This window comes from Pomacea canaliculata, linkage group LG13 (genome assembly GCF_003073045.1).
Source record: "Pomacea canaliculata isolate SZHN2017 linkage group LG13, ASM307304v1, whole genome shotgun sequence".
Taxonomy (NCBI): Eukaryota; Metazoa; Mollusca; class Gastropoda; order Architaenioglossa; family Ampullariidae; genus Pomacea; species Pomacea canaliculata.
This window is the reverse complement of record NC_037602.1, coordinates 9,604,878-9,630,574: the sequence shown is the minus strand read 5'-3', so window position 1 is coordinate 9,630,574 and position 25,697 is coordinate 9,604,878. Positions and strand designations below refer to the sequence as shown.

Genomic DNA, 25,697 nt, shown 5'->3' with positions numbered 1-25,697 from the left:
ACATTCTTTTTATCGGGAAACCATAATTATGAAGAAGAAGAAGAAGAAAAACAAAGAAAAATCAAGAGCAAAACTATGTTAAATCCTTCAGGACAGGTAAACCCTATCATCATCTTCTCACCGCCCCTCAGAACATAACTTTTGTACAATCCCACATGGCCACATTTCTTTGAAATGCACCTTTACCCTTGTGGAGGGCTGGATGTGTCTGTAGTGGGTGTGTCAGCTGAATGTTTAAACTAGATCTTGTTAGTTCAGTTCCTTTCTCCCCCCTTCACCAACTATTTCAGCGCCACTTGGGATCGTCTTTTCACTTGCTGCTCGCATTATTCAGGAAACAGGATCCACTGCTAAAACTGCTCACCGAACCGTGACGACCCAGGCATTTGTGAGAAGAGCCTTGCATAATCACGATCTTCAAAATTGAATTTTCTTGAGTACATCGTCACTCGCTTATCTGACTGTCCTTGCCAAGAATATTGTGAATCGTAAACAGTTCTTAATGCTATCGATGCGTAAGTTTGTAAACAGTTCTGAAAGTTTTTGCTATGAATATCCAAGGGTTCAGAGACCGAAAATTGTGTAAACTAAGTAAAAATCATAGGAAAAAAATCCATAAATAACAGTAAAGTCTTTGTTCATCAGCTGAGGTAAAGTAGTAAGACTTAACTATTGTCCTCATGGAATGGAAAAATAAAAATACAAACTTAGAAACATTCTGTTCGAGATAAATCTGCAAAAATGTGATATTACTAGCAAATGGTAATTTAAAAAAAAAATTACATGTAAATATACTATTTCCACATAAAGAGCAAAAATAGTTATTTTTATTTTGAAAGCAAAGATTGCAGCGTACCACTTCTAGTTTTCTCTTTTGTCATTATTATAATTCGTATTTTGCTAGAGTAGGAATACGAGAACATAAAGTCCTAAGTTTGGGCCTATCTACAGTCCCTCAGTACGTGTCCACCACCACGAGGTGAGAAACACCGTCACGATCCACAATTTGTCTTCGACGATAGCGCGCGCCGTGACGACGGTTTATCTCCAAGAGGGCCCCATTATTGTCTGCATCTCGTATCAGCTTAACTTACGCCCTCTGCCACCTGGGAAATTCTGTAAGATATTTCAGAAAAAGGTCAACTGGAAAAGTCAGTGTTTCATTGAAACAAACTAAAATATAAATGTATTGTAAATAAAATAATTCACACAATCCTTTTTAAATATTTGTATGATTCCTGTGTAATTAGTGTATTGCAAATTTTGGTAAGTGTCAAGGTGAAATGTTATTTTGGTAGTGTCGTGTGCAGAGAGGTATTTTAAGTAAACAAAGAAGACTCACTTTAAGGTGCCTTGCTGTTGTACATAGTGCTGGAGGACCTCTGCGTTATGAATTATATCACCCTTCAATGATTCCCGCATCATTTCGCTGTCAAAAGCATCTGGACACAGGCAGCACCACCGCACGCCATGTTCTTTCTGGTCAGGACTCATCTGAAACAGTCTCGTTGTTGTTTTTATATCCTTAACACGATTCGTATTACTGAGATGTTTAAGCCGACGAATGTACATGGTTATCGTAGGGGGTCATTTTAACTGCATAAAGTAAATAAAAACTTCCACGTGTAATTTTAAGTTATAGCTTTGCAAATAAAATAAGTGAATTTAATGCTATAACTCTGTCTAGGTATTAGCATGTGTTGTTTATTCCACACACACAGATTTACAGAAGCAGTTGCCTACTTACAGCCCAGCTGGTGGTAAATCCAACCACAGCATGCTTGCTGGCGACGTAGATCGGCGATGTTGGCATCGACAGGTAACCTAAAAAAGATGATGATCATGAGAAGGGGATAACAATCACACACACACACAATGAACATTGCCAACAACATCAAAAACCCTAAAGGTGAAGGCATAAAAAAAAACATTCAAGGTAAACAAATAACATTAGGCATTTACGAAAGAGGTTTTAAGTCCAGACTTGAAAACATGTAGCGTTCCCCGTGTAGGCAGAGATAGAGGCAGGACATTCCAGCTACTGGGGGGCCAGAGAAGGTGAATGACCTATGAATCAACTTCTCCAGGGTCAGTGAGAAAACAGGTGTGAGCAGAGCGTAGTGGCCGGCCAGGAGAGAGTTTTTTTTGTGTTACTGTTACATTGCTCACTCAGCTTGTAAATTAGGCGCATGCTCATTGTTGAATGATGAAATTTAGTGTCAACAACAAATAACAGTTAAACTTTGAACTTTGACCAGCGTGCAAAATGGCACCGGATGTGTGACTGACCAAGCGTAGAGGCGACGTTAATGATGACGCCACCACGACCTCCGTAGTCACGGCGCATGTGTTCCAGGGCGAGCAGACTGCCCCGGATGTGTGACTCCTGTAGCAAAAGCAGAACATTCAGTTTTACAATAAACTAAAAAATACGATATTTTAGCGTTCAGGCGAAACGCATATTAATTTCAAAATATTAATTGTGGTGAAACCTGGCGACGACAACAGAGACTATCACCTTAAGTGACAAAAAATAATCTTATAATTTCCCGAGTTAATTTGCTAGCGAAAGATTATAATGATGAGCAGCGTGAGTTAAAAAAAGAAATCAGTAGATATGAATTCACAAATAGCTTACAAACTTCTGCAGTCCAGAAAACAACAAGATCTCGACATACCACGTTTATCGGTAAAACTTTCTCCCAGTTTTTCTCGTTCAGTATTCCGACATTGTTAACACAAATTTCCACAGCTCCCAACTTGCACACTGCCGCCTGAAATGCCGCTGTATGAAAAAAATATTACCAGATCAGTGTTATAATTTGAATTTCTATAGCATTACACTGATCACAAAATGTTGATAATTAATGATTACTACATACAAAATACAGCACTAGATATATTTCGTAAATTTTCTAATTACTTTCTTAAATTAGAAGGGGAAGAGCAGCGGTCAGGTGTCTTAATACAGCATTTTCCCGCAGAATGATGTTAATGTGGATGGTCAGAGTACCCCATGGCTGTTATCCACAGGCTCGCCTCCCTGGGGTCAATGTCTCTAAACTCCAGCTTAACAATCGCCACATCTTCCTTCACAGGTATTTGAAATATAATGCTGAGACGTGTCAGAGGTCGGTTTCTGTGAACAAACCTTTGTGCTGCTTCGCCATCCGAGACGTCTGCCGGGTGAAAAAAGACGATGTCGGCGCCATATTTTTCTTGAAGCTCGACCTCTGTCGCTCTGCCTACCTCGATGTTAATGTCACAGAACAAAACCTAAAGACAGGCGAATACCATCGAGCGTAAATACGGGCACTATTCCTTCAAAGTCAAATTAATATCACAACCTGAAGATGGCTCAAGACCATTCAACGTATCTCTAGTGGAAATGTTAAATTTTTTACCCTAAAAAACTGACTAGTCATTCTATGTGTATGGTGAATTGATGCACTATTTTTAATTAGAAGCATTTCCAAATTCAATTTTAAAGTACAGCAGCAATTTTCTTACCTTAGCTCCTAGGGACAGTAATTCTTCCACGATGCCACGGCCTAAGCCTTGTGCACCGCCTGTCAGAAACACGCCTTTACCTCGGGGGTCCATGAATACACTAGTATATAAAATGTTTATTGAACTTGTTTTTGCTACGAGTAAATGCTCCCACTTTCGGAACACGAGGCAAGACAGGTAGCTGTGAAGGTGTGTGCCGAAACTTTCTTCTGAGACTTGCACAAGTGAATCAGGGGGTAGCTGTCACTCGCACTCAGTGAACCGTGACAGGCCCTCCACCTGCTAGCTTTTACTCCTTTATCCTAGACTTTGTTAGTTAATCTCACCTAGATATGCAGCCTATGGGTGAGGTCTCACTGCAGTTTCTGCACCAGACCATGGTGTTTGTGTTCAAATATGAGTACAGGGGTACTTGAGTGTTGTTCGTTAAATAATAATGAGATATAGAAGCTTGTCAAAAGCGTTCCTGGCTCATCCAGTTATTTTCTCTTTTTAAATCACTTCTTTACAAACATGGATCTTCTCTTTCAACTGGAAGTTACAGGATTTCAAGCAGCCGCCACCATTAGAGAAAATAGGATTAAGACAACACCCCAACTATAGTCACAAAGGAAACGACTGGAACAATCAGCAAGAGAGTACGTCTTCAACACAGGGACTTCGTGGGCGGTGGCACGACAAAAAGATCGTGACAGCTGCCACAAAATGTTTCCATTGAGCAACTTAAAGCTGCTTTTTTGTTGAGACTACCGTTGAAACCAAATGTCTGCACTAATATTAAAATCTATTGTGTTCATATCTGCTACTTGTCTTTTAGCCTTAAATTAATTTTGTAAATTTAAATCTGAACGCTTTTTATATTTATGGAGTGTTTTTGTTTTGTTTTGTTTTGTTTTCTTCCTTTTAACCTGTTTACTCGTGAAACAGGTTGCCCGGATCTTGCTGTACTTTAAGCGGGGCGGCAACCTGAAAATATTCTCTTGTCGGCGTTCATTCACGTATAGCAGAGGCTTTACAAGAGGACATTGTACTGGTTGAACTGTAATAAAAGACGTTTGAATCGTAAAAGGTTGACATCCTGTTCAGATTAGGAAAAGTCCAAAGATAAGTGAGATTGAAAAATGACTATTACCCATTGCTATGTGTATGATGTTCCGTATATCACAAGCCATTCTATAAACTGTGTCATCCAATCATCACACTCAATAAAACAGAGAGAAGACTTTGTCCACATTTGTGGTACAGTTTTATACAATCCACCAAATAACACACTATAATACTTCTTCTCGATCTGAATATTACATGCAGAGTATTATGCTCGTTCGTGCTGTCTGGAATAGTACTTAACTAGAGTTTTGAGTAGGTTTTACGAGCCCCTCAGTCCTCAGTACGTGTCCACCACCACGAGGTCAGAAACACCATCACGGTCCACAATCTGTCGTCGTCGGTAACGAGCCCCCTTAGCAAGGGACACCTCCAAGATGGCGCCGTTGTTGTCTGGATCTTGTATCAGTTTTATGACGGCCTGTGCCACCTGGGAAACTCTGTGAAACATAAACAGATCATTACACAATACTGATTGAAAAATATCATGTTGTCTTTTTAATCGCTCGACTGTGTTTTACTATTCTTCTTAATCTTGAAAAAACCAAGAATCACAGACATGTTACTAGTACAAAGAAAAATATCACATTTCTCACGTGTATAACAAAGAGTGTAAAGTTTTCTTGTATGTTTCTGTTATTCGTTTAAAGATATGAATCACTTTGAAAACAGCTAACATGGTCACAAGGAGACGGACAGTGACTTACGGCATAACTCCGTGCTCTTTGAAATACTGTCGGCCAATTCTGGGTGATTGTAATCTCTTGCAGCAATCATTGACGTTTGGATGGCGTCAGGACACAGACAGCACCAGCGAACACCATGGTCTTTCTGGTCAGGACTCATCTACAAAATCAAGCTGATGTCATTTGTCATTGCTCTTAAACATTCTTCTCGTTGTAAAACTAACATGTTTATAGGTGTGTGTGTGTACACTAAACTGTTATACTTCTGGTGGAGGACTGGTGCGCTCTCTTTAGTTATTTATTCTCTCTTGGATCGATAGAGATGATGCGCGAGAGATTAGAGAGAGAACAAAAGAACAAAACCCTGCATCAGTTTGAGGTGCAGCTAACCATAGACACAAACATCAAATGATGACTCACAGCCCAGCTGGTGGTGAAGCCGACCACGGCATGCTTGGACGCACAATAACCCGGATTAAACGAACTTACATAGAGTCCTGATGAAAACATTGTTCACACACACGCACACACGCGCGCGCGCGCACACACACACACACACACAACGTGGCTGTGTATATCGACATTAAAAAAGTAAATGTTCATTGAACAGACAAAGAACAAGCGCATCACACAACAATCATCACTGTAAAGTCCAACCGACTCAATGGCGTCTAGGGAATTATTTACAGTTTTAAAAGGCAGTGAGTGATCTACACTGACTACAGATGCTACTTTAATAGCAGTGAACACGTGTTAATGTTTAACAAAGTGTAGATATCTGATAAATCTCCTACTAACCTGCAAGAGATGCCACGTTAATGATGACGCCACCACGACCTCCGCGGTCACGGCGCATGTGCTCCAGAGCTAGCAGACTGCCCCGGATATATGCTCCCTGTGACAAGAAAGTGCTAAGTATTTGTAACAATGTAAGTGAGAAACAAATCAGTAAAATGAGACTCAGACAATACCTAGGGTCTCTCACTAAAATATGGTCGTTCCAGACTTGTCGTTTAACTTCAGATTTTATGTTTATCTTCTATCAATTTTTGCTTGAAGTTATCTTTCCTGTTTTTGTTATTGATGATAGTTTAATTAAGTAAACACATCTCACATTATTGTATTTGTTCATGACAGTCTTCATATACAAACCGTGTTGACAGCTAGCATTTTCTCCCAGTTGTTTTGTCCATAATCCCAGCATTGTTGATACAGATGTCCACGGCTCCAAACTGTGACACCGCCGCCCTAAACGCCGCTGTTGACCACAACACTACATGTCACGTGACTCAAAACAACACGTTTCAATTTGTTTAGCGACTTTGTATCACGATACAACAGAGTAGCGCAGTCTATCCTGACAGGAGAATGTCGGGCGAGGCTCTTAATGTGAGCTTTGATCACATGGAGGCTTTGTGATTGAGTTATACTAGTGGCAACACCTGCAACAACTGTTTAAGGTCTGCACTGAGATTTGGGTTATTTTGTCGAGAACAGGGATATAGTGCAATATTTTACAACTTTATTGATCCCCTCGGGCAATTCAAGAAAGTGCTCGTATTAGCAATTAATATGTGTGTCTCACACACATTTTCTTCTCCCACACACAGACACATACACACACATTCCTAACGACAGCAAATACAGTGGGTAACCCCAGGCCAACATCAGGCTTGTACAAGATAACGACCATTAGAGTTTATCAAGTGAATGTACGTGCAATAAATGAGTTTCAGGGACGATTGGTTTTGCAGACATCGCGTAACTAAAGCCAGACCGCAGGTGTGAAAACTCACATGCCAACACATGATCAGAAATAGAGAGGATGAGGGATGCCTTGCTGATGACAAAAGATTGTCAAATCCCGCTGCTTGGTTCCGGTGATCAGGAACAAATCTTAACAAGGGAGATAACACTGTTACTGTTCCTGAAACCTTGCGATGAAAGAAAAAGTGACGAGACTTTCAATGAAGAACTGATAGAACCGAGTGAGGATGAAAGCTGACAGAGAAAGATCTGAGTTTCCGTAGGACGTACAGACGTTGTTGGCTGTTACGGAAGATCAAATCAGTATTGATGTCCCATTTAAGCTTGTTATCTAAAATAGTACCTAGATATTTGTAAGAGTCGACTACCTCGATGACATCATCATGGATAATACTTATGACTGCATCAGGCCTTTTCGAAAATTATTTCCTCTGAGGCATTCAAGACACTAATGTTAGTTGAGGTGGGCGAGCGCTTGCCTTGCGACAGTTGGTGCCATTGCCCCGCGCGGTGCACAGGTGGGTGTCTATGAGTCTTGTCACAACAGCTGGCGTCAGGAGATGATGTGTTGCTGGAGACATCCTTGCAAGACCAAAAGGAGCCAGGGAGGATTTGCTGGAAGGTCTCGTGGCTCGCAGTCTACTGGTGGCGCTGCTCCGAGAGGTTGAGAGTTTGACTGCACCGTGGCAAAGGATGGTGGCTTGTTGTCTCCGCAGCCGAATCTGGGGCAGCATCCATGCTGGTAATTATTGATAGAAGCTCTGTATACGTCAGAACGTGGGTGCAACACAACCTTGAGGGTAAGGGACAAAAGAATTGTTTCCGCTGTTGCTTTGGATGATAGTTGCTGACAGCAGTATGTACGCTTCCAATCAATGTTTTAGTAGCAGAAGAGAGAGGTTCTGCAAGGGTGGATAAATGTGTTTGTGTGTTAAAGTGACAGAAAACAAAATGATGTGATAAAGCATTATTTATATGTTATCTGTTTCTGAGTATTTGGACATGTTTAGCCTTGATTTACGTGTTTTCCTTTTCCAACTACGGATGTGGGTTGTTTTTTTTTCTGTAGGGTCAGGTGTATCTTCCACACTCTCCACGGTAGAGTTTCTAGGCTGGAGTGCCAGTCGCCTCCCCAAGGTATCCAACATCTGTCATCGTTTGTGGGAGACAAGTTCTGGAAGCTCTAGCCGGCTGAGGTCAGTGCAAGACAGAAATTGTTTGTGTCCACTGTGTGCATCGCCATGAACACAGCAAACTCTTTACTGAGTAGCTCATACTATATTTGAGCATTTCCTCTTAACGCCTGTTCAACCCTAGTCGAGCCTCTGCACTTGACGTAATGATTAGGCCTGAGTGGGAGGGGGAAATCAAGTACGGGTGGGGGTGGGTAGGTCGAGCGATGCGAAGCATTGCCTCCCTGTTGTGTGTTTTTTGTTTGAACCTACTTTTGCTCCTTTTCTCTATTTACAAATAAACTTTTCTTGTATACTCTTCCTGTTCTTTGTATATCGATTCACATGTTAAAAGTTGTACAGTGAGTAAATTGCTTCAGGTGGATAAACAATGGACGTGCCTGCGAGGGAGGGGCAAGGGGGGGGGGTGCAACCCTAGAGCGACACACGCCAGTACTAACCTGCAAACACCGTCTCAAACAAATCAGTCGTGCATGTTGATGTAGATGTACAGATCCCCCTTGCAATAGTAATCATTTCTCATCACGTGTACATTTAGTTCTTTTAAAACCATAGATGAGCGCCTGTGTACAAACCTTTGTGCTGCTCGTCATCCGAGACGTCGGCCGGATGAAAGAAGACGACATCGGCGCCATATTGTGTTTGTAGTTCAGACTCAGTGGCCCTCCCTCTCTCCACATCGACATCGCAGAACAACACCTGGCAGAGATATAGCACGTAGCAAAAATGTATAAAAGCTTTACAGGTAGTAGAGTAACCTATTTATTTATAACACCCTCTAAACCATTTAAGCTAGGACTTACTGTGTCAGGTCAGTAAGGTCGTGAAACAGACCGGCACACCAACTTGACATTTAGCAATAACAAGCTAGTTAATTGTAGGTCAGGTCAGTCCCATGCCCGGTCCTGTCTTGATTAGTTATCATCAATAAATATTAATTGTAGGTAGGTTAGAATATATCATAACAATCATATTAACATGAAATCCCTAAGTCCATAGCAAGGAAGAAGGATATAAATTTAGAACAATTAAAATGGTTAGAAGAAAATAGAGTTTTCTCGGTCTCAGGTCCGTTACTAAATTTACAGTCACTGAATGTTTCTGACCTTTGCTCCAAAAGACAAAAGCTCCTCCACGATACCTCGGCCCAAGCCTTGTGCCCCGCCTGTCAGAAACGCGCCCTTACCTCGAGGGTCCATGAACGTAGTTTACAAAGGTAGAGCCAGGACTGTGGACAAGACACCTGTTGGATGCAACCTCGTGTCGCCAGACTGTAACCTTCTACTTTATCTCTCTTCCTCCAGCTTGCGTGCGATTGTTTATATCTTTGTACCTTTGTCACAGTCGGTCACGTGCGCTCCCGAAACTTCACGCAGTTGGTCGTACAAATAAAACATTTCAATCTGCTTCCTTGCAGGCCGTTTCTAAATTTAAATAATGGAGAAATTATATTATGTGTAAACCTCAGAATTATAAAACTAGTCAAGCTTGGGGTACTTCACAACCTGAACTTCACTGCCAACAACCAGCTATTGTAAGAGAAGGATGGATTCAGAGGAATCACAAGCTTAATTTAATAAATCTCCAATATCTGCATTCGGGTAAAAAAAATTCGCTGTTCACTCATTACCCATAGATGTCATTGTTCCATCCCACAAGAAATATCATTTAACCGATCACTTGTCTGTATGTTTTATCTGTATATCGCCGCAATTGAGTCCTGGATTTTCGATGTGGACTTTTTTTTCTTGACATATTATCCTTTCCTTCCTTTTTTTAGTTTTTCTCCCAAAGGATTTACACCGTTCTGTTGCCTTTCTCGTATCGATGTGTGGAAACAAAAGGATGGCCATCACCTGCGTCGTATTTTTTTCCCAACGCATGTGGCATCTTCCAGTTCAATAAAACTCGATCGACTGCTGACTTTTGCCCGCAATAGACACGTAACTCATGCTTCGTAAATCAAACAATAAATATAAAAAATATATAAAGATATCAATAAAAATGTGAAATTAAAAAAATTCTATACTTCCTGTTAAAATTTAAATCTTTGCAAACCATTTAATATGTAAAATCGGGTTACATTTCTTGTAATTATCGTCAAGCGTGTGTGTACTGGTTGTGTATATGTGTGTGTAAAAGTCAGTGCGTGCGCTGGTATAATTATACTAGTTTTCTCTGACTTTACTTCCTCTAAAAAAATAGAAAAAGAAAACTCACTAATTTGAGCTGCGTTTTTATATCAGTATGTTCAAATTCCTCGTATAATATATATATTTGTATTTTTTGTAGAGCCGGTAATTACTCCTTTGTTCAAGCTGTTTCCTCATAAATACATCTGGGGACTGAGTGGATAAAGGACCTCCACTAGAAGCTCTGCCTAGTTCTTGTCCATCCAGTAAGTATGATATACCAAACCTTGTCCTTTGTTCCTCCCATCCACACTATGCCTTGTTTTGTGAAAGAGATTTGTTTAATTACTCTAGAAGTACGCGGGTCTTGTTTAAATTAATGTTGAAGTTGAGAAGGTGTTTGAATCTGTAATTGAAACTACATTAAGATTTAGGAATATATCAGACATTAATTTCAGTTAACAGCTGAGAACACACGTTTTTATCATGCAATTTACAAAAAAATAAATAGTATTCATACGTTAATATTAGATAATATTGTTGCTGTGTTGATTTATTTTGCATAACTGTATACTATTACTGTCGATTACATTAAATTTCTTCTTAATTATTTAAATTTTCCACCCAATCATTTACTTCATATTTTATTTTGTTTTTACTTTCTTGTTTTCAAATATCTTGTTTATGTCATGTGTTTCTTTTGTTCTCAAGGAAGGAAGAAGTATGTCAGGGGACGGGATTTTGGCAGACGTCGTTGAATTAATGATAAAAGTCGCCTGCCCCCTGCTGCTGGTTCTTGGAACCTTTGGTAATATCATGACCGTTGTTGTCTTTCGTCGGTTAAAGGACTACTCATCAGTGTCGACATTTTACATTGCACTGGCCGTCTCCGACATGGTGCTACTGTATTCCGGATGGTTGAATCACGCATGGCTGAACTTTCAGTTCCACGTCAACATTGTGTCTATGCACTCTATCACCTGCAAGATGGGAGTTTACCTACCTGTTATGAGCAGTGCTCTGTCATCGTGGTACCTGGTTGCTATGACGATGCAAAGAGCGACGTCTATCGTCTGGCCTCATCGTGTGAACGTGGTCTGCACGCGCAATGTTTCCTGTGTAGTCACGGCCGTTATCGGACTGGTCATCATCACGACATATTCACACATTTTATATGGCATGCATTTACCTACCGACATAAATAACAATGCATCTTGTCCCATTTGTAGATGTAATACTCTGAAGACAGGCTACAGGGAATTTTACGCTACCATTTGGCCGTCAGTGGAGCTAGTAATAGGCTCTCTTTGTCCATTCTTTTTACTCCTCGTTTCCAACACTGTCCTTATCAAAGCGGTGCTGACCTCGGTGAAAACAGTACGTCACGGAGTAGCGACAGGTCAGTCAATACACGTCACAGCTCGTGAGAGTCAAGCCTCGTCGTTGACAGTGACGTTGATTGCTTTATCTGTCACCTTCCTCGTCCTCACCGGTCCTCTCCGTGCGCTGATGATTGTTTATCTCTATGCAACACTAGATGTCACTCTCAAAAGTTCTACCTTGGACCTCATCATGTTTGCAACGTACATACCATTTTCTGCAAACAACGCTCTTAACTTTTACTTATATTGTCTGACTGGTACAAAGTTTAGAAAAGAAGTTATTAATTTTTTATCACAACGCAAAAACATGATTAATAAACAAATAAACGCTTAATTCAACCTGAACCTACTTTTCACTGTCAATTTATAATACAAAATAAACTGTTTTTGTTGATCGATCTAGTCCTTGACTTATTCCTGTTGCCAAACGGTTCTACTTGTTCGCCGGTACTTACTGTTAAGAACAAGTGAATGGATTATGCGACTTAAAAAGTTCACCCTTTAGACCTATTCTGAGCGTTGGTAAGTAGATATTTAAGTATTAAGCCTGAACTTTCTATGTAACAGCCTGTATTTGATAGAAAATATGGCACTGCTTCATTCTCTCCAGTCTAACCATCTAATGGGAACGTTTGTCGAGCAGTCGCCATGTCTGAACTTCTCTCTAGACCTCTTGTCCTATGACTTGCAGGTCTGCTCTATTTGAAAGTTATTAGCGGTACATTATCAGCTGGAGTTGTACAGGTTGTTGCAACATCTATTATCTCTCTATACCACATCACTGCAGTCTAGTAGGTATCCATGGTTACAATCGGTGACGTGTCTGGCTTTAACTGTTTTTGGTGATGGTTTTCACTAACCAGTGAGCATTACTTCTGTTACTTTGGGTTCTTTTTTATGATCCTCGACTAGCATCTTTTGAGTTGCCTTCATTCATTCCTAATGTTGCAATTCACTGCTTTCTACTTGGAAACTGCTATCGGTTTATTTGTCTTTCTTTCTTCAAGGCTCTTTATTTGTTAAAGAGATCAACAATGTAAGTCGCGAGATAAGGTTTTTTTTCTTTTTCTTTTTTTTCGCCATCGCATTTTTCGTAATTCTTATATGTTTTAAAAGGAGTTGTAATATCACGGTCCACCATGCTCAGAGTGACGAATTTACTAAAGACTTTTAAAATTTTGGGGGCTTGCGCCTTTTCTGAAGGACAACCAAGGATGGGTTGTACTGAACTTCGCTTTTATCTTTTCTTTCAGGCTCGCGAGGCCCCGTCGGTGACCATTGCTAATGTCGGCCCTATTACCTTGTTTTGCATTTTTGATGATGGATTTAAAACCCCTTGTAAACAAGGATGAAGTTAGTGTTGTTTTTATTGTATGCTATGTTGCTTTTCTCGATTATCTGGGATCAATGGCATTGGATGAGTAGAAGGCTGTGTTCAAACTCTTGGAGCTGTATACCTCTGTGGTTGTTTTAACATAGGTCAAATGTATCTACCAATCTTGCTCATTGGTTGTTTACGCCAGGGTAATCTTGGTTAGTCGTTGAGAACATGGACGTGTATGTGTGGATGGCTGTCTGTCTGCCAAGACCAACGCTTAGCCTCTTGCGAAGTTCTCCGCTGTTAGTCTCGGCGAGCCTAAACAAATAATATGAATAAACCGGAAGCTTTCTTGTGTAATGCCTCTTTTTAGCAGTTCACTGGGAAAAAAATTCGCTTTCCAGCAGTCCAGTAATACGAGTTCGTGTTTGAGAACGAGTAGACTGATCAGGCACGATTTTTCTTTGTGCGCAAACTTAGATCTTTTCAGGTTTGCAACAAGATGCTGTATATGTTTTATCAGAGCTTTGAACCCCTTGTTGAGAGAAGGCTGGCCAGGAAGGCGAGAGTTATTTTGCTCGATCCAGATCACTCCACGGCACACTGACTGAACTACGCATGCAACGTAGTGGAAGGTTTTCTATGCCGAGGTGTAGAACAAAGCGATTTCGTCGTTCATTCATTCCGGCTGTTGTCAGACTTTTTAACAACAGTATGACCTTTCGGCTGGCTTCTGATTTTAGGCTTTGAGAACGATTCTGCAGGTTATGTGACTGTTGTAGTAGATGTGTGAGACTGAGTAAGTGTGTGGTAGTAGGCGAATGTTGAAGTATGTGGAGTATTTTATGCCCCTGATGTTGACAAATGTATTTCCGCTGTGGATTAATAATAAACTTGTCTTGTCTTGTTCTTCCTGGCTGACGCATTTTTTTTAAGTGCTCATGAAACTCGATTACTTTCGTTCCCTTGTGCCTGGATGTTATAGCAAACATGTACAATGGTGATATTGTGTTAACGATGTAGAGGGCGGGTAGACCAGCGCTTGTTAGGTTTTGGCAGGAAGTGCTGACGCATGCGAGAAAAGTTACTAAAAGGTACGATTGTGAAAGATCGCGAAAATATATCTGCTGATGCATGCGAGAAAAGTGCTGATGCATGTGAAAGATCGGGAAAAGTTACCCACCCGAGAGGTATATAAGGGCAAGAGCTGAGACGCAAGGACAGGGGAGAAAACTGAGAAGGCGCGTAGACAAGCGGCGCAACCGTGGCTGTTGTTCTAGTCCGTGCATTAAAGAGTTGTGCACCTGCTGACAGTTCCTGCCTTTCTGGTTTGAGTGTTGGACTGTTGTGGTCTCTGTTCGGAATCACCGTGTGTCGAAATAATTATTAGAACTAGCTAGAGCTGTGTAGCAGGAATTTTACGTGTATTCAGAAACTTATAATTTTATACTGCCACGTGACGAAGATCAAAAATTTGGTCGCGTTTTTCTTTTTACACATTTAAGAAGCATTTCAATAAGGCTTTTTACAAAATATTTAGTAGTTGAGTAGTTACTCAGCTTTCAATGTTTCTTCTCTCATTTTTCAGTTTCTTAATTTGGTTTTAAATTGTTTGCCTTCAAAACATTTTAACGTTATATCGACAAGTGATATAGACCTGAAAAATAGTTGAGTTTTTCGTTATATAATTCGAAACATTTCCATTGGATTTTTAAGAAATATACAGTAGCTTTAGTAGTATTTATACTGTTTACATCAAAATTTCTTCCATTTTCACACAGTTTAAAAAAACATTTGCACAATTTCTCGGAGTGTGTCTGACCTTAAAACAGCGTCGACCACGGAGTTGACACACCATTAATGTCATTTTACTTTTCTGTCTTTCGACTGATGCAATTGCTGATGGTGACCAAGACGTATTTTGGTCTCCATGTTAAACAGTAATTATACGGGAAATAAATCCAAAGCGGGCAAATTGGATGACAACTCTTTTTTATACAGGGAATAAAATAAATAAGATAAACATTGGAAGATATTTACATTGAGTGCTTCCGAAAATTCTGTTCCTATCACATGTGTTCACTGTTCTCAATTACAAACGGGGTGCTCCTTTTCTTTTATCTTAAAAGCGTTACTTTTACGAATGTTAATACCAAATACATGGAATCTTTTATTAATAACCCCTGATAATCATGCTGTCTTATTTAAACACTTTATCAACTGTCAGACCTAGTAGAAGAAGAATCTAAGGTCTACCTATCGTATGTGTTATAAATGTTACTAACTGCCCTTATCATTTCTCCCTTTATCAACTCTATCCAATGACTATGTTTAACTAGTAAATGCTTGTTAAAACTCCGTTATAACGACATTTTAGAAGTATTTACAGTAGTTCCAACACTGGATTTGTAGTTGTATACTTACACTAAACACAAAATAGTATTCTAACGTATTAGGTGTACACCCTTTGACCCAGCTTACTTCATGTAACTGGACTTAATTCAGCAAGCTTTTTCCAAAAGACAGGATAGAAAGGATGAAGACCTAAACGGAAGAGATATAAACAATAGTATAACATTCTTTGGAAAAATATTTTTAAAAGATTTAAAAAGAGCAATGATATAAAATCTTCTTATTGGAAGCAAATTCTTCTGAAGATTAGGAGATGAAAAAGAAAAAACATCATTTTTAGAGATAAGTAAAACTAGAAACAGAGATTTCAGCTTAGAAACGTCGCAGTGATCTTTGACATTTAATTAAAATGCACGAAGGAAGGCAAAAATAAAAGTATCTAGAGCTATAGTTGCAAACTTTCTCATTCAAAGCAGAAAATGTAACGGTTGATGATAATCGATGACACTGCAGTCAAACGAGACAAGTCTTGTCATCAGGGACCGCCTGCCGATGCCTCGATTACTTCCCTTAGTACAGCTTTGCAGAGACAAGATAAGGAGAAAAGAATGGTAACTGTTATATATTTTTATTTCGTACCAATGTTCTTATTAAAAGATGCTCAACATATCTGAAAGGGTTTGACGAACCATGCTTTTAGTCAAAGGAAATTGCATAGATGTTTGCATAAGTAGTTCCAGCGGAATATGTTTTCAATGTAATTTATTCCCTACTTTAGAGACTGCAAAGCATCACGATTTCATAAGAAAGAATAAAGTAGTCCATAACACTGCAATCAGTAGTTATGGTTGAAATCCCCCCACTTTGTTGACATCTAGAACATGATTTAAAATACAAAGATTGGACTTTTAACCAATTTGAGACATTTGTATACGAAAAAGACTGACATGTTCATCTCTTGAACATCTACTTAGTGAACAGCTTTACTCCAAGAGGACAGACAAACACATCTGTAAATACAAACGTATCTCTAACGCATGCAAACATTTATCTTTATCATTCGCAATTATTGTTTATACATTCTGCCGTTCACACCATTCTTTCTTAAAACACTTCAGAGCATATTAACAGAATCAAAGGCTCACTTTAAGGCCACAAAAACATCATACATCTTATTTCTTCGTAAGTGTTTTTGCACTATAGCAAACAAAGTGAAGAAATCGTCAATAGTACTATAACATTTTGTAAACTCTGCCTGGTCCTCTATCAGCTTTTCTTCTGTTTCCACCGATCTTGACAATCTCTTATTCAGTACATCTGTGTAAATTTTGATAATAACACTAGTTAGTGTCATTCCCCCATAGTTTTATGGTTCGTTTATGTTTCCTTTTTTATGTATTGGTACTAGGGTGGATTTGGACCAATCACACGGGTAAGAGCCTCTTGCAAAAAGAAAGTTGAACAGTTTTGTCAAGAAAGTCAAGAACAGCTCTATTTGCTTTTTTTAACATTTCACTGATAACTTGATCGGTACCTGCGCTTTTCCCAATTTCTACATGTTTAATGTCATTTTTAACTCTTCAGGGGTTATGAGGGCATTAAATGATCCTTCTTCGCTGTTCATTTCATCCCATTCTTTATTTGTATCTTCATTGGCAGAGAAATCAGGAGTATTGACGACCTTGTAAAAATGAGTATACAACTGCTTTTGGTCTCATTTGTCTTCCTGTTGATTGTTGCCCAGAATAGTTTAGGATCATTTATATTATCACCTTATTATATTGTTTGCCTTATTCATGTCGAATAGTTTTCAGTATCGTCTCTACTCACTAGTTCAAGCTTTAGTGTGAGGATCCTCCATTCCCTCCTGGTGTCTGTTTATATTTTTTCGTAATGATCTTTAACAACAAGATGGTCTCCTCAGTAGTACGAACGCGTCCCGCTGTCTCTTTAACACTAAGTACCACGGACCAGCCCGTGCCTCCGCGTTTTTCAGATTATTTTAACCCTTTGCGACTTACGGACTGTGTATGTAGAATGTATGAGAGAAGGAATGAGAACTTTAGATGGGAAAAGGTTAACCGTAAGACGAAGTGTTTGGTGGACCTGGTTCCAGAATTTGGGCGGGAAGAAGGTATAAAATTTACTCAGGACTGGAATAGTGAAAGAAGAAGACGAGCCTGAGTCACGCCATGTAAATCTCCCCAGTTGAGATTACATAGTCAGGTCATCAGACCATCATGTACACTTAGCACTTACGAGGCGTGGTTTGTCTTCCACGTATCGGATGTGTCCTGAAATCGTAATTTTCTTTTCTACCTGACAGTCTAATAGCCTAACCACAGACGTGCGCAGATATTAGTCCGTGCCCTTACTCTAGTCTGGTACCGAACATTTGCTACAAATGTTACACTGTTCAACGAACTTTTCACCTGTAATTTTTTTTTAATGTAATCATCTAAGGGAAGGAACTATTGCACTCGGAAAAAAATCAAATCTGCAGTTACATTTCTTGTTTAAATTTTTACTTAATTGTTTGTGGTGGGCTTATGGAAGTAACTGGTGGTAAGTGGGTGTATAATCGATTACAAAATTTCATCTGAACTCACACAGATGAACATAGGGAAGTAAATAAAATTGCATAAAAAGCAGCTGGTGCGACAGGCAGTCTTTTTTCTCAAGTGATGTATGTCATGTGACCACGTTTATATGTTGGTACTGTTCTCGTTAATATTTATGTTTAAATATTCCTGGTTTCAAGTAGAATGTGAACACTGGGCCCTGGGATCCATGCACATGGGTGACAGTTAACTTCAATTCTCACTACACAAATCAACATAAAGTTGGAGAGGATTCATACGTACAACACTCACACGTTGATCACTTAGTTTACCCCGTGGCTCACGAGCCCCCAACCCCTGCTGTTCTCCGAACAAAACTCGACGTGTGATGTAGCGTATAGAATGACAGATTTATTAAAAATAAAAAACATACAAATAGATTCAATAAAAAAAAACTCGTCTGGGGGAAGTCCCAGCGATGTCCGTGCTAATCGTACTTCCACTATTCCAGTGTTGTTACCTCTCTCTACCATTCATTGTATCACGTTCTCTAACCCAAGCGTCCTTCCTTCCGAGTCTTTCCCTCTTTGTGGTAAAGTAAAGTCGGCTTTAGAGATGCTGGAGTCACTTCGACTGCTGACCAGTGGCTCCGTTCACTCTGACATCGTCCAAAGAAGTGTCCTGCTGGTCCTCCCGTTCCCTATTTTACTTCGCGCATTCGACCGTCACAGGGATGCCAAATATGCGCTCATATCACATACAACACCTCTACACTGGACCTACGCCCCTTTTAAGGGCCCTCGGGCATGTCAACAAACCACCGTAAACACTACTCGCGCGATTGCTACTTCCCCAATGAAGTCTCCACATGACAATTTACATAGCTGCAAATGGAAGCAAAGTATTGGACCCATCGACACGAAGCAGATGACATGAGAAGATGAAGCAATTGTCACGTGAGTCAACCTTGCTAATGATGTCGTTGAAGGGTTCAGTTTCGTCCAGTTCAAACGAGCACTTCATAATAAGCTCGCGATCGAGTAAGTACGAGTAAGAACTATATTATATTAAATACCCCAACGCCGATGTGCACAGAATACGAATAAATTGTTTTATTGTCCATATTTTTCACAAGGTAAAGCGATGAAAGAAAGGGACATTCATCTGCATTCACTTTACGAAAATACAAACTTTCTTTGGTTATTTTACCAACTTAAGTTTGATAAGCTGCAGACCCTCACTTAATAAGTAATGCTTGCTTAATTGCTATTATGGTCTACAAAACTTTGCTTCATTTACTTAATGTAAAAGCTGTTAGAAATATTCGTAATCAAACAGTTGAAGAATCATTATAACAGTCAAATTAGTGTTGCACACAAGTGCTCTAACCTAGGCCATGACATGCAAGATGATCAAATAAAAGTGTTCATAATATGGTGAGACATGGTGAAAAAAAGCATTTAGATAACAATAATTTGCGAGAAGGTGGACAGTGTATTTGTGTTCACATATGTGGACATTGAACTGGAAAGTATGTGTGTCGTGTGTAGAAAAGGTAAATTATTTTTTTAGGAATGTTTATGAAAATCCAACTCTCAGCTCAATGTACAGTCAAATGCTGTTTAGTATTGTTAAGTGCGTGCCACAGCAATGTGAAATCAGAAAAGTATTTAACATATTATATTTAAAATAGTCAACAATGTATAATAATATGATAGCAGTCGAAATACTCTACGGGTGCAAAATACGCTCAGGACAATGTCTTGCAACTAATATCGTGTCCTGCTTGTCGCGTACCAACCCCCAGACGGCGGAGGATGCACGCCCGTAACCGCTCGCACAGCCGGCTCGAACGCGCCACCCCTCGCTAGGCCGGAGACGGCTTGCTGACATACCATTCGAACCCCGGGCTGAGCGCAGACCACACAACGATGACAAAGACAAAGTTTACAAAACAAACAAGTTTATTAACTAAGTAGAACAATTCAAGAAAAACATCTCAAACGTCTCTAACACCTACTTAAAATAAGCAAACAAAAATAAATACAATAAAAACAGCTGCCTTGTGCACAGGCATGTTACAGTAGGCGAAGAAGAAGAAAAAAAAAACCACAACAAGGGAAAACAAACCACCCCCACGCACTGCTGGGTGGCAAGTCAAATGTCCGCACAAGGTGTTCGCTGGCGGCAGCCCGCCCTCTCTGGCCTGTGGGACGCTACAGCGGTGTCCCCCCTATCCCCCCCAGCTGTCCCCCCCTCACTCCTCTCGTCCGGGTAGGCCTTGGTCACTTGAGTCCCTGCTCGCCGGCCCCCACCCTGGGTGCTCCCCCGATGGCTAGGCCGCACACTAGCACAGCAGGGTCGCGCTCACGCGCTGACGAAGCAATGAGGGCGCAGGGTCGACTCAATGGCGGACAGTCACACAAAAGGGGACGACGATACGGATGAGGAGCAAAAGACGTCCAGAGAGATAACGATTACGTAGAATAGGGAGAAGACGAAGTACATGAAGAAGAAAACAAATAGAAGCCAAAAACGGCTTGTGAATGAGAGACCAGCGCCGGCCGCTAGGGCCACGGTCCGGCGCCGTCCGTTGCTGGATGAAGACTCTCCAGAAAAGACAGAAAAACGCGCCAAGGACTCCACGCGCGCTAAAGGCAAGAAAAAAGACAAAGAAAAGGGGGGAAAAGTCAAAGAGAGGAGGGGTTTGCTGCCCCGTCCCGAAAAGAAGATACCTGCGAAGGCCCTGCGAGCAGCTGACGCGCGACGACGAGTGAGGGCTCTTGGGCTCGCGAGACGGATAGGGTTACACAAGGACGGGGTAAACCGTCCCTTGCTTCTCCCCATTCGTGCGCACACACCCAGCGACGGGCCAGCACAACACGGACAGCAGAAAAATCGCCGACACGCGACACTTCTCCTCTGGCAATCAAGTGCCATGGCGACAAGATACAGAAGTTACTTATGAATAAACAAACATTCTAGATTGGTTAATCAATGAACGAACCAATAGCTCACCTCTAGAGTATCAATGAGTATCAATAGTGATGACTGATGCCAGGGAAATGAAAGTCGTGTTATAACAGCTCAGTCTCTTTAGCAATCTCTTTACAGGAGTCTTCATTTACATGAAAAATAAGGAGCTTTGCATCATTGTATAAGTGTCCATTCATAAAATGTGCTCTTAATTTCATAGACTAAAAGGTCAGAGCTATGTATATTCGGGTAGCTGACAAGGCGTAAGGCAGCGGTTCTCAACCTGGGGGGAGCGAAGGTGGTCATTTTTTAAAAGTTTCTTATACCAGTATTAGTGAAATTAGTTTACATTGTGTAACCGATTGGTGAGGGGGCTCAAACTCCAAATCTCTTCTCCCTATTCAAGTACACTGTCTCGGCATGCAGTGACTTCTCACTTCCAAAACTCAAAACACAATCCCCCTCTCAACAATTAAGCCTCCAGTCTCCCTCCTCTCGCCTTTTGCCCTCTCTCTCCCCCAATCTCTCATCGCTGACTCCCCTCTCCCTCTCCAGTCACACATCTTTCTTTTCTTTTTAACATCTGAAAGCCATGCATTCAGAAAACCTCCATCATTCACACCCTTTCGTCCTCGCACGTGCTCAGTCCTAGTACTCTAGGTCCCTGACAGAAGGCCATGACCAGACAGTGAGCTGGATAAAGACAGCAGTTTTAATCCAAATTTTGGATGCGAAGTACACGTGATTGTTCTGAAGAAGATAGCCATGGATAAATTTGTGCTGCGAAAAGGAACTGATTGTGGTGGTTTTTTGAAAAGAAAAAGCGATGTGCAAGTTTTGGGTGCTGGAGCCGATGCAAACCAGAAAGGCCTGCTACGAAAGTAAGAAGTATGACAATGAATACTTGAAAATTGGTTTTACAAACATTATTGTTGATGGTAAAGAATGGCCACAGTGTGTTGTTTGTTCATTTCATTGCACAATATCTGTACCGAAATGAACCTGCATCACTGTCATGTCCAGCCAACACAATGACATCTAGTGAATTATTTACAATTTTACAAGGCAGTGAGTGCTCTACACTGACTACAGATGCTACTCTAATAGCAGTGAAAACGTGTTAATGTTTATCAAAGTGTAGATATCTGATAAATCTCCTACTAACCTGCAAGAGATGCACGTTAATGATGACTCCACCACGACCTCCGCGGTCACGGCGCATGTGCTCCAGGGCTAAGAGACTACCCCGGATATATGCCCCCTGGGACAAGAAAGTGCTTTGTGTTTGTGACAATATAAGTGCGAAAAAAATTAGTAAAATGAGGTACAGACAATACCTAGGGTCTCTCACTAAAATATGGTCGTTCCAGACTTGTCGTTTGACTTTTTATTATGTTTATCTTCTAAACATTTTTGCTTGAAGTTATATTTCATGTTTACGTTTTTGATGACCAACTGATAGCTTAATTAAGTGAACACATCTCACATTATTGTATTTTTCCATGACAGTAATCATATACAAACCGTGTTGACAGCCAGCCTTTTCTCCCAGTTGTTCTTGTCCATAATCCCAGCATTGTTGATACAGATGTCCACCGCTCCAAACTGTGACACCGCCGGCCTAAACGCCGCTGTTGACCACAACACTACAACATGTCACGTGACACAAACAACACGTTGCAATTTATCTACTGACTTTATTTCACATTATGGGAATCGGAGAAAATACATATTTGCAACATGTTGCAATTTGTTTAGTGACTTTGTATTACCATACAACAGATTAGCGCAGTCTATCCTGAAAGGTGAGGCTCTTAATGTGAGCTTTGATGGCGGTACAGCGAGGCTTTGTGATTGAGTTATACTAATCGCAACACCTGCAACAACTGTTTAGGGTCTGCACTAAGATTTGGGTTGTTGTTGGTTTTTTTTTTTTCGAGAACTGGGTTTAGTGCAATACAATACAACTTTATTGATCCCCTGGAGCAATTCAAGAAAGTGCTCGTACTAGCAATAATATGTGTCTCTCTCTCTCACAGAGATTCTCTTCCCCCCCCCCCACACACACACAGACACACACACACATTCCTAAAAATAGCAAATACCATGGTGACCCCAGGCCAACCTCAGGCTGGTACAAGATGACGGCCAGTAAAGGTTACCAAGTGAATGGCACTTGCAATAAATGAGTTTCAGGGACAATTGGTTCTGCAGACATCGCGTGCCTACAGCCAGACTGCAAGAGTAAAAACTCACATGCCAACACATGATCAGAAATACAGAGGATGAGGGATGCCTTCCTGAAGATTTGCTGATGACGAAAGGCTGCGAATTCCTTCTTCCTGGTTCTGGTGATCTTGGAACAAATCTTAACAAGGGAGATAAGACTGTAAGTGTTTTTGTTCCTTAGTGAGAGGACGTGAAACCGTGAGATGAAAGAAAAAGTGACGAGACTTTCAATGAAGGACTGATAGAACAGAGTGAGGATGACAGAACTGACAGAGAAAGATCTGAGTTTCCGTAGGACGTACAGACGTTGTTGGCTCTTACGGAGTATCAAGTCAGTGTTGATGTCCCATTTAAGCTTGTTATCTAAAATAGCACCTAGATATTTGTAAGAGTCGACTACCTTGATGACATCATCATGGATAATACTGATGACTGCATAAGGACTCTTCGAAAATTATTTCCTTAGTCTCTGAGGCACTCAAGACACTAATGTTAGTTGAGCTTGGCGAGCGCTTGCCTTGCGACAGTTGGTGCCATTGCCCCGCGCGGTGCACAGGTGGGTGTCTATGAGTCTTGTCACAACAGCGGCATCAGGAGATGATGTGTTGCTGGAGAGATCCTTGCCAGACCAAAAGGAGCCAGGGAGGATTTGCTGGAAGGTCTCGTGGCTCGCAGTCTACAGGTGGCGCTGCTCCGAGAGGTCTGAGAGTTTGACTGCACCGTGACAAAGGATGCTGGTTTGTCTCCGCAGCTGTTACTAGAGGCTGAGGCAGCATCCACGCTGGTAATCGTTGATACAAGCTCTGTATACGTCAGAACGTGGGTGCAACACAACCTTGAGGGTAAGGGACAAAAGAATTGTTGTCGCTGTTGCTTTGGATGATAGTTGCTGACAGCAGTATTTACGCCTCCAATCGATTGTTTAGTAACAGACGAGAGAGGTTCTGCAAGGGTGGATAAATCTGTTTGTGTGTGATAATGAAAGAAAACAAAATGATGTGATAAAGTATTATGTATATGTTATCTGTTTATGAGTATTTGGACATGTTTAGCCTTGATTTACGTGTTTTCCTTTTCCAACTAGGTTGTTTTGTTGGGGTTTTTTCTGTAGGGTCAAGTGTATCTTTCGCACTCTCCACGGTAGAGTTTCTAGGCTGGAGTGCCAGTCGCCTCCCGAAGGTATCCAACATCTGTCATCGTTTGTGGGAGACCAGTTCTGGAAGCTCTATCCGGCCTGAGGTCAGTGCAAGACAGAAATTGTTTGTGTCACACTGTGTGCATCGCCATGAACAGAGAAAACTCTGTACTGAGTAGCTCATACTATATTTGAGCATTTCCTCTTTACGTCTGTTCAACCCTAGTCGAGCCTCTGCACTTGACGTAAGTGATTAGGTCTGAGGAGGAAGGGGAAAAACAAGTAGGGGTTGGGTGGGTAGGTCGAGCGATGCGAAGTGCGTGTGTTCTTGTTCTCCTCTACAGTATTGCCTCCCTGTTGTGTGTTTTTTGTTTGAACCTACTTTTGCTCCTTTTCTCTATTTACAAATAAACTTTTCTTGTATACTGTTTCTGTTCTTTGTATATCGATTCACATGTTGACGTTGTACAGTGAGTAAATTGCTTCAGGTGGATAAACAATGGACGTGCCTGCGAGGGAAGGGCGTAGATGGGAGCAACCCGAGACCGACACACGACAGTACTAACTTGTAAACAACGTCTGAAACAAATCAGTCGTGCATGTTGATGTAGATGTACAGATCCCCCTTGCAATAGTGATCATTTCTCATCACGTGTACATTTAGTTCTTTTAAAACCATAGATGAGCGTCTGTGCACAAACCTTTGTGCTGCTCGTCATCCGAGACGTCGGCCGGATGAAAGAAGACGACATCAGCGCCATATTGTGTTTGTAGTTCAGACTCAGTCGCCCTCCCTCTCTCCATATCGACATCGCAGAACAACACCTGGCAGAGATATAGCACTTAGCGAAAATGTATAAAAGCTTAACATGTAGTAGAGTAACCTATTTATTTATAACACCCTCTAAACCATTTAAGCTTTATCTGTGTCAGGTCAGTAAGGTCGTGAAACAGACCGGCACACCAACTTGACATTTAGCAATAACAAGCTAGTTAATTGTAGGCAGGTTACAATATATCATAACAAACATATTAACGTGAAATCCTTAAGTCCATAGCACTGAGGAAGGTAGAAATTTAGAACAATAAAAACGGTTAGCAGTGACAAATAGAGTTTTGTCGGTCTCTGGTCATTTACTAAATTTGCAGTCACTGAATGTTTCTGACCTTTGCTCCAAAAGACAAAAGCTCCTCCACGATACCTCGGCCCAAGCCTTGTGCCCCGCCTGTCAGAAACGCGCCCTTACCTCGAGGGTCCATGAACGTAGTTTACAAAGGTAGAGCCAAGACTGTGGACAAGACACCTGTTGGATGCAACCTCGTGTCGCCAGACTGTAACCTTCTACTTTATC

General features: G+C 40.9%; 2 protein-coding genes across 3 annotated transcripts; both read right to left on the bottom strand.

Annotated features, from left to right (window-relative positions):
• Positions 1 to 832: 832 nt before the first annotated feature.
• LOC112554571 (15-hydroxyprostaglandin dehydrogenase [NAD(+)]-like) lies at positions 833 to 9,634 on the bottom strand. 2 transcript variants are annotated; one of them, XM_025222406.1, is made up of 7 exons: positions 9,367 to 9,634; positions 8,836 to 8,959; positions 2,679 to 2,785; positions 2,290 to 2,386; positions 1,748 to 1,824; positions 1,343 to 1,494; positions 833 to 1,116 (listed from the first exon to the last, which is right to left on the bottom strand). In XM_025222406.1, the coding sequence occupies exons 1-7, from the start codon at positions 9,457 to 9,459 to the stop codon at positions 1,086 to 1,088; spliced, it is 681 nt and encodes a 226-aa protein (XP_025078191.1). In that variant the 5' UTR covers positions 9,460 to 9,634; the 3' UTR covers positions 833 to 1,085. The 2 variants fall into 2 exon arrangements, with proteins under 2 accessions (XP_025078191.1, XP_025078192.1); XM_025222407.1 differs by lacking the exons at positions 8,836 to 8,959; positions 9,367 to 9,634 and adding exons at positions 3,152 to 3,276; positions 3,511 to 3,872.
• LOC112554572 (15-hydroxyprostaglandin dehydrogenase [NAD(+)]-like) lies at positions 4,740 to 25,697 on the bottom strand. The gene is made up of 7 exons (XM_025222408.1): positions 25,513 to 25,697; positions 25,047 to 25,170; positions 6,453 to 6,558; positions 6,099 to 6,195; positions 5,721 to 5,797; positions 5,322 to 5,460; positions 4,740 to 5,054 (listed from the first exon to the last, which is right to left on the bottom strand). The coding sequence occupies exons 3-7, from the start codon at positions 6,468 to 6,470 to the stop codon at positions 5,026 to 5,028; spliced, it is 360 nt and encodes a 119-aa protein (XP_025078193.1). The 5' UTR covers positions 6,471 to 6,558; positions 25,047 to 25,170; positions 25,513 to 25,697; the 3' UTR covers positions 4,740 to 5,025.